This window comes from Canis lupus, chromosome X (assembly GCF_011100685.1).
Source record: "Canis lupus familiaris isolate Mischka breed German Shepherd chromosome X, alternate assembly UU_Cfam_GSD_1.0, whole genome shotgun sequence".
In the NCBI taxonomy this organism is placed as follows: Eukaryota; Metazoa; Chordata; class Mammalia; order Carnivora; family Canidae; genus Canis; species Canis lupus.
This window is the reverse complement of record NC_049260.1, coordinates 93,171,529-93,179,592: the sequence shown is the minus strand read 5'-3', so window position 1 is coordinate 93,179,592 and position 8,064 is coordinate 93,171,529. Positions and strand designations below refer to the sequence as shown.

Here is an 8,064-nt window from a genome sequence, read left to right as displayed (position 1 = left end):
GAGCCTGCTTCTCTCTCTGCCTATGTCTCTGTCTTTGTCTCTGTCTTTCTCTCTCTCTCCTCTCTCTCTCTCTCTGTGTGTCTTTCATAAATAAATAAAATCTTAAAAAAATATATTAAAACTCCCTAGATGATTCTTTCGGACACTAACATTTGAGAATTAGTGCTTTATCCCAACTTGAGATTTTTATAGTTTTTGAATGCTTTCATTTGTTGACTGAGGTTTCATCTGTTCACCTGTCAAGCATACCAAATAGTATGTCTAGTATGAGTTCATTAAAGCATATTCACATGTGGATATGCACAGGAAAAACAAGTGGAAGGATAGATTTTCTTTCTGTGTTTAAAGAAGATTCTGGGCAGTGGCGACGGCGGCGGTGAGAGGATGAACAACAAGTTCGACGCATTGAAAGATGATGACAGTGGGGACCATGATCAGAATGAAGAAAACAGCACACAGAAAGATGGTGAGAAGGAAAAAACGGAACGAGACAAAAGTCAGGGCAGCAGTAAGAGGAAGGCTGTTGTCCCTGGGCCAGCAGAGCATCCCCTGCAGTACAACTATACTTTCTGGTACTCCAGAAGAACCCCTGGCCGTCCCACCAGCTCACAGAGCTATGAACAGAATATCAAACAGATCGGCTCCTTTGCCTCTGTGGAACAGTTCTGGAGGTTTTATAGCCACATGGTACGTCCTGGGGACCTGACAGGCCACAGTGACTTCCATCTCTTCAAAGAAGGAATTAAGCCCATGTGGGAGGATGATGCAAATAAAAATGGTGGCAAGTGGATTATTCGACTGCGGAAGGGCTTGGCATCCCGTTGCTGGGAGAATCTCATCCTGGCCATGTTGGGGGAACAGTTCATGGTTGGGGAGGAGATCTGTGGGGCTGTGGGTCTCTGTCCGGTTTCAGGAGGACATTATTTCAATATGGAATAAGACTGCCAGTGACCAAGCAACCACAGCCCGCATCCGGGATACCCTTCGGCGAGTGCTTAACCTACCTCCCAACACCATTATGGAGTACAAAACCCACACCGACAGCATCAAAATGCCAGGCAGGCTGGGCCCCCAAAGGCTCCTTTTTCAAAACCTCTGGAAGCCGCGGTTGAATGTGCCATGACCCTCTCCCTCTCTGGATGGCACCATCATTGAAGCTGGCATCATCGGAGTCTCTTGTTCTGTTGGCGTGCTACCTGGAAGATCCTTCTGTCCTGGACAAGAGGAATTGGAAGAGCATTTTATGTTTTAAGAACAGGCTGATATACAGCAGCTACAACAACAGCTGAGATCACTTAATAAATGGTGCTAAACTAAAAAAAAAAAAAATAAAGAAGATTCTTCCTCTTTCTGAGTTGAATTTCTCCATCTGAAAAATAGGGTATTGCAATTAGGCGAACCTCAAGGCCGTCCTGCTCTGGCTGTCCGCGACACCAGGCTACCCACCCGCTCCCTTGTCCATTTAATCACATGAACTGCAGGGGCATATGAAACACGTCTTATGGAACAGGCGTTCGTAGAATAATTCCGTGTTATTAGTGTTCATATTACGTTATGATGCTTAGCAATCTTTTTAATCCAGCAGAATTATTCTCTTCTTCCTCAATGAGTTGGAACTGAAATAAACTCTACTACCTACACCCCGCGAAAAGTTAATCCTCTCTCTTATTAAGCCTTAGAAAGAGCCGTCCGCACCTATCTCTTGGGCGCAGAAGAAGGACTGTGAACCAAAAAGCCAGGGCGTGGTCGCCCCGCCCACCGACTCCTGCATCACCTCCCCTCGCGCCGCTTTCCAGCGAGGCGATTGGCTAAGCGCAAGAAAGGGCCCCGCCCCAAGTCTTATGACCCGCACCGAGGCGGCGCGTCCTGGCGTTTGCAGTGCCGCGCTCGGTGGTCCGCGGTCCTCCCGCCCGGTGTCGGCGAGCCCCTTCCCGGGTGTTGCTGTGCCGTTGCCACCGCCCCCTCCCGCCCCGCCGCCGCCCCCCCGCTTGGCGGAATCATGGTGTGCTTCCGCCTGTCCCCGGCTCCGGGCTCGGGGCTCGTTCTGCTCTGCCTTGTCCTGGGTGAGTTGTCGGGCCCTCCTGCTCCGTCCGTCAGCCTGGGCCCGGGGAGCCCAGTGCCAAGGCCACAGGCCGCAAGCCTGGTCCGGGGGAAGGGAGCGTGGGGCAGGCCGCGCGGCTGACCCTGGGCGGCGGCGCTTGGCCCGGGGAGGCGAGCCGTGACCTACGGAAGGCCTGACCGAGAGATGGCGGGGAAGAAGGGCCCGTGAGAGGGGGACGGGGCAAGCCAGCCGGGTGGGCGCCCAGGGAGTAGGGGGGGAAGAGTGGGGAGTGGAGCAGCCCTGGGGAGGAAGAGTAACTTGGGGAAGAGACTAAAAAGAGTGAGTCTAGGAGGGACGTACGGGCGATTCTGGGGTGGCAGAGACCATTGGGAGACTCCTGGTTTCTTAGGATCTGGGTAGAGTTTTGAAGATGGTGGAAAATTATGGGGTGGGAGCGAAAATTGGGGAGAGAAGGGAACCGCCTTCGCCTGCGCGCAGAGCCTTGGGGGAATGGTGGGGAGTTAGGGGCGCTTATGACCGTAGAGTCTGGGGGACAGTGAGAGGGCCGGGGGGCGTTGTGTGGGTGGAAATTTGAGGCCGTGGAGGAAGGGTGATGAGAGAGATGAGGACCGCTGCCGGATTTGAGTTTGGTGGTTGGGAGTTTTGAGGGGTAGGGACCTAAGGTGACCCCGGGGCAATTAACAGGCGAGAAAACTCGGACCTAACCTCTGGAGACTAAAGGGATGAGGGGGAACTTTGGCGGGGAGTGATCTGACTTGGAGGTGCTGAAGATGTCGCTTTTCTACCAGTTTTGCTACTTCCTCCCAGCCAGATACTGATTAAGAACAAGCAGGCAAACCAACTTAAAGCCTTAAAAAACAAAAAAACAAAAAAACCAAAAACCAGAAACCTCCGGGTATTTCAGCTGGGAGGGCCTCCCAGATGTGCGGTTTTGGGGGTGGAGTATTGAGTCGTGTATACTGCCTCTGCCTTCCGAAGCTCGTTTTCTTCTCAGTGACACAACTGGCCTTTTACTTCATTTTTGGAGGAGGAGGATAGGTGACTTGCCAAAGACTGGGTTGTTACCAAGTCATAAGAAAGGCTGGATGAATGTTGGCTGATTGTATTATCCCCCCCTCCCCCAAAGATCACTGGGTCCCTGAGGGCTGTAATGCCTGAAAGGTGAACTTTGACCAGAGTGTCTCTTCCTGACCTGATTCATCCTGTGCTTGTTGCTATCCACCAGCTTGCTGTTTGTGACCAAATAAAAGAAAGGGGGAACAAACCCAGGTGGTGGGGGTGGTGGTGGAGGGAGGGGAGGGAGTAGGCTTATTAAGGGTCCGAAAGGGCAGTGAGAGGTACACAGTCTGTAATTCTCATTTCAGTAGAATAAAATCAGCACCCTAAAATAGTGGATTCTCAAACTGGGAACATTTGGCACTATCTGGAGACATTTTTGGTTGTCGCAACAGGAGATTGCTTTTGGCATCTAGCGGGTAGAGGCTGGGGATGCTGCTAAACATCCTACGGGGCATAGCATAGTGCCCCCATCCCCCAACAAAGAATTTTACACCTCAAAATGTCAGAAGTGCTAGAGTTGAGCAATCTTGCCCCAGAGTGAGAGTGCTGGAAGGGTGGGTTCTTGATGATCTAATCTAGTGCTTCTCAAGGATCTTTTTGAGGAGGTACCTGTCAGATAAAAACTTATTTCTAAAATAATACTAAGAAGTTATTTGTTTCTTTCACTCACACTCTCACCAGTGTACAGTGGAGTTTTCCAGAGGCTACACAATGTGTGATGACATCACCACCACTCTCATGGCTCTGATGTTGTATTTTAGTCACTTCTTATTTTTTATTTCGAATATGGCAAATACCGACAGATATAACGCACGTAAACCAATGTGAATAAGAGAGTAAAGGGTCCTGACACCAGACGTTTCAGACTCCCCAATCTAGTGCAGCTGTGCACATAGGGCAGGAGACACCCCTGTAGCCCTTCTGAAAGGAAGCCTTGGAGACTTTGCTCAAACACAGTTCGAAGCTGTTGTTAACACTGCTGCCAGGCACTTACTGAGGGGCCAGCGACCCTAAGAGAGGATTGTTTACAACGAAAAGCACCTTATCAGTGGCTAGAACTCATCTGACCAACGCATCTGTTAATCAGTAGTTCACTGCCAATTGAATCTGCACAAACAACCCGGTTATTGTTCAGAGAAAGTGAAAAAAAAAATAATAATTGTCCTACTTGTTGGCTTTCGTGTCATTAGATTTTTTTTGTTGTTTCTTTTTTTATGAAAGCTTTTTTGTTTTGTTTTTACAAAAGCTATGCTTGCTCATTGCAGAAAATAAACAAGCAAGAAGAAGCACATGAAAGAACCCGTCAGCTCATCTGCTAGTTTGCCATTTATTGATCTGGACTAACTAGATTCGTCTTCTTGGAAGAGTTCCAAGATCGATTTCCTCCACTTCCAGGTTTAGAACAGGGTTTGGGGGGAGTAAAAGTTCATAATGTACCTAGATTAGATTTTTAGAAGGTATCAGTGAACTAGAAATCCTCTCTTCTCCTGGGCTGCTTTTCCTGACAGTTGTTGGTTCAGTGCGGAACTCAGGTTCCTTCCATGTGGTTTTCTCTCTTAAGAATCGAGCTGGTCTTCAGTTGCCTGGTGGGGTTGGCACGTCACTTTTCATATATCAAAATACCAAGAATGGGTTTTTAAAAACTCAATAAATATTTGTAAAGTACCTGTTGTGAATCTTGTGCTGCTGTTCTGGGTACCAGTGAAGAGGGATCTGCCCTGGATTTATAGTCTCATTAGCTTGAGTGCTCAAGCTGTGCCAGTTTCACTTTGTAACTTTATAACTATCCTAGCTCCACGGAAACTTTTTAAAAATAGCTACTTTAGGGCAAGTATAGGAAAGAGTTCTTAGGAGTTATGTATTGGTCCTTTTCACAGAGATTAAGTCATGCTCCTCATTTGAATGAATTATAACTGACTAGAGAACTTTCTGAAGAAAAGCGATACGATTTTTCCAAAGCTCTACAGATGCATTATAAAGAGAGTAGTGGATAAAAACCATTTCCTAGCATCATCGTCTAAGTGTTTTTTCTTTGTGACATCATAGATTTCAGAATTCTGTGGCTATTGATTTTTACAACTAGTTTGACTTCTGGTTTTTATAGGGTTGATGTTTTTTTTTAAGATTTATTTATTTATTCATGAGAGACACACAGAGGCAGAGACACAGGCAGAGGGAGAGGCAGGCTCCCAGCGGGGAACCTGATATGGGAGACTCGATCTGGATTCCGGGATCACGCCCTGAGCCAAGGCAGATGCTCAACCGCTGAGCCACCGAGTCGTCCCTGGGTTGATGCCTTTCTGGGTGGGAGAAACCTCCTATAAATATCCTGAGTATGTACTTTACTGATAGGAAGCCCTCCCTCCCGCAGATGTTTATCGATTGCCTGGTGAGCAGAGACCCCAGCATTGCAAGGAGGGCCAGCCAGGTGACCATCTGGAGAATAGGAGTAAATCTTGTTGTTCCCAAACTCTTGGGTTATTAGGCTAGCCTGTTCTCAACTCTTTTTAAAAATACTTTTGCCAGTTAAGACTCCCCTATGGCACTAGTGTCCGAGAGCAAAGACTATTCTTATGCACTGTTATTTACCATTGCCCACTTAGCACAGCACCTGGTACAACGATCAACCCTCAGTACATTTTTGTTGAGGGTATTCATTGGTGGGCACTGGGGATATGACTGTAAATTAGACCCGCTTGGTCTCCTTTGTCTTCTGTGAACCTTAAATTACGTTTTGCAAGAAATTTTTTGTGTCTTTGGATTGAGAACTTCAAGATCAGTGCTAAGCTGTACAGATAATTATAAGACAATTAACTGATGTATAATCCCATATAATAATGCTAGTATCTTACTTGTACCCCTTCAGATACACCTCCACAGTAGGGTAGGTTAGCATGGAGAACTAGGAAGTCCTTGGTGAGAAAGAGAATAAGAGTTTCATAAAAAACCAATCTGTCTCCTTTTGGAGGTGATCTAAAAGAGAGAGAAAGTAAGCATGAGATCTTTCTGTAACCTTTCCTTAAACGGGTAACTTTGATTTCAAGGTTATGCTAAAATTATTTTTAGCTGTAACAGAGATACTTGAAAGAATAGGCTTATTATTTGTCCATTAGTCTTTGGTTATCACATCTGATAGGATTTTAGATCTTCAGATATTTCCCAGGAGTGCAGCTTTCTTCCCCTATCTCCTTGAGTGGAATTTGTGATCAACAATTATTTCACAGCACTGTAGCTGACTTAAGTGATCCTTGGTGCAGGAAGACTTCTCTTCCTCCTGTAGTGACAAAAGCATTCCCATCATAATTTCATATTAAAGTGATCAGAGATCGCCTCAGATCCAAAAGTGTACTTTATAAGTACTTGTTGGTATCTTGCTGTGCATTGCAAAAGAATTCTGGAGGTCTGCCAAACACCACTCACTCAGCAATAAGCATTTTCCATTAGTTGAATAGTGTTGAATCTTACTTCCTTACCCACTCTCTGGTCTTAAAAATAAATTATTTTGTAGCTTAGAATCATTTCATTACTTTTCTTTTTAAAAGAGATTTACCAGAAATTGAGAGTATCAGCAACTGAATGGGGTGATTGTACCTATATTAGGAAGCATAAATGAGGACTTGTAAATGAGGAACAGTTTATCTGATTTATTAAACCTACGAACAGAAAGAATAAATAGGTACTTGTATGCCTATGTCATGTGCTTTAAAAAAAACTTTATTCATTTATTTATTTAAAGATTTTATTTATTTGTTCACGAGAGAGACAGAGAGAGAGGCAGAGACACAGGCTCCCCACGGGGGAAGCCCATGCGGGACTCAAACCCAGGACCCTGGGATCATGCACTGGAGCCAAAGGCAGAGGCTTAACCACTGAACCACCCAGGCACCCCATGTTGTGTGTTTTTTTTTTTTAAACCCTTTGCCCAACATCATTCTGAACTGATGAGTTTGAGTTTAGGAGTTCATGGTTTAATATGATGAAAGTAAACAAACATACAACTAAAATTTGGGAAGGATTCCTTTAGGTGCTGTATTTATTAGGAGGGAAGCTTAGAGGTTGGGATATCTAACTTGCTTGACAAAGTTATCTTAGCTGTGAAGGTCTTGCATGCTTTCGAAGAACTTGTTCGAGAAATACTCCAATTCTTAGCAAGGATAACTTGCCTATAGTCTCACAGCTAGTAAATTGGACTGACTTGATTTGAATTCTAGCTTTTCAATGCCAGGGATGGGCCTCTTAATTGCCTCATTATATTGCTTCTTAGATCATTGTTTTTTATTGGTTTTGTTTTACCACTAGTATTATGTTCCCACCCCACCCCCCTTTCATTTGCAAATGTTTGCAAATCTTTCAAGTACACTTGCAGTCAGATAGACTTGTAAAAACCTACCCACTTTTTGCTGCATCTCCTGCTTGGAGAACTAAATTGTGAATTCTAAAAGAACGTATAAACGAATTTTTTGGAAATAAGATTGAGAGGATAATTAAATTTGAGAAAGTTGATTTTGAGGCATGCCTTTTTTTCTTTGGAGAATAAACTCTCAGCTCTATAATTATACACTCTAGGATATGTTCAGCTGTGTGGGTTTTTTTTTTTAAACATTTAACTAAATTTAATTATTTTTTTATTTGAGTATAGTTGACACAGCTGTGCTTTTTTTAAACTTTTAAAAAATATTTTATTTATTTATTCATGACAGAGAGAGAGAGAGAGAGAGAAGCAGAGACACAGGCAGACGGAGAAGCAGGCTCCATGATAGGAGCCCGATGTGGGACTCGATCCTGGGACTCCAGGATCACGCCCTGGACCAAAGGCAGGCGCCAAACCGCTGAGCCACCCAGGGATCCCTGTTTTTCTTTTTTTAATGTCATAGAGACCTTTAAACAAAAACAATTTAGCTATGCTAAAATCAAATACAGCAATAAGGATGGAAATGGTTTGC

At 44.9% G+C, this 8,064-nt stretch overlaps 2 protein-coding genes across 4 annotated transcripts in view; both read left to right on the top strand.

The window, feature by feature from the left end:
* The first annotated feature begins 358 nt into the window (after nucleotides 1-358).
* LOC611215 (eukaryotic translation initiation factor 4E type 2-like) lies at nucleotides 359-1,323 on the top strand. The gene is given in 2 exon segments (XM_038588214.1): nucleotides 359-894; nucleotides 896-1,323. Coding segments are annotated over 2 exon segments (738 nt in total). The 5' UTR covers nucleotides 359-384; the 3' UTR covers nucleotides 1,124-1,323.
* Nucleotides 1,324-1,837: 514 nt separating this feature from the next.
* The window catches only part of LAMP2 (lysosomal associated membrane protein 2), a 38,945-nt gene continuing 32,718 nt past the window's right edge, over nucleotides 1,838-8,064 (top strand). For 2 of the 3 annotated variants that reach the window (XM_038588213.1, XM_038588212.1), the window contains exon 1: nucleotides 1,849-2,063. In XM_038588213.1, the coding sequence (XP_038444141.1) occupies nucleotides 2,000-2,063 (64 nt within the window). In that variant the 5' untranslated portion in view covers nucleotides 1,849-1,999. Of the gene's footprint in view, nucleotides 2,064-8,064 lie in introns of all 3 variants that reach the window. The other variant, XM_038588211.1, reaches the window with a different exon arrangement.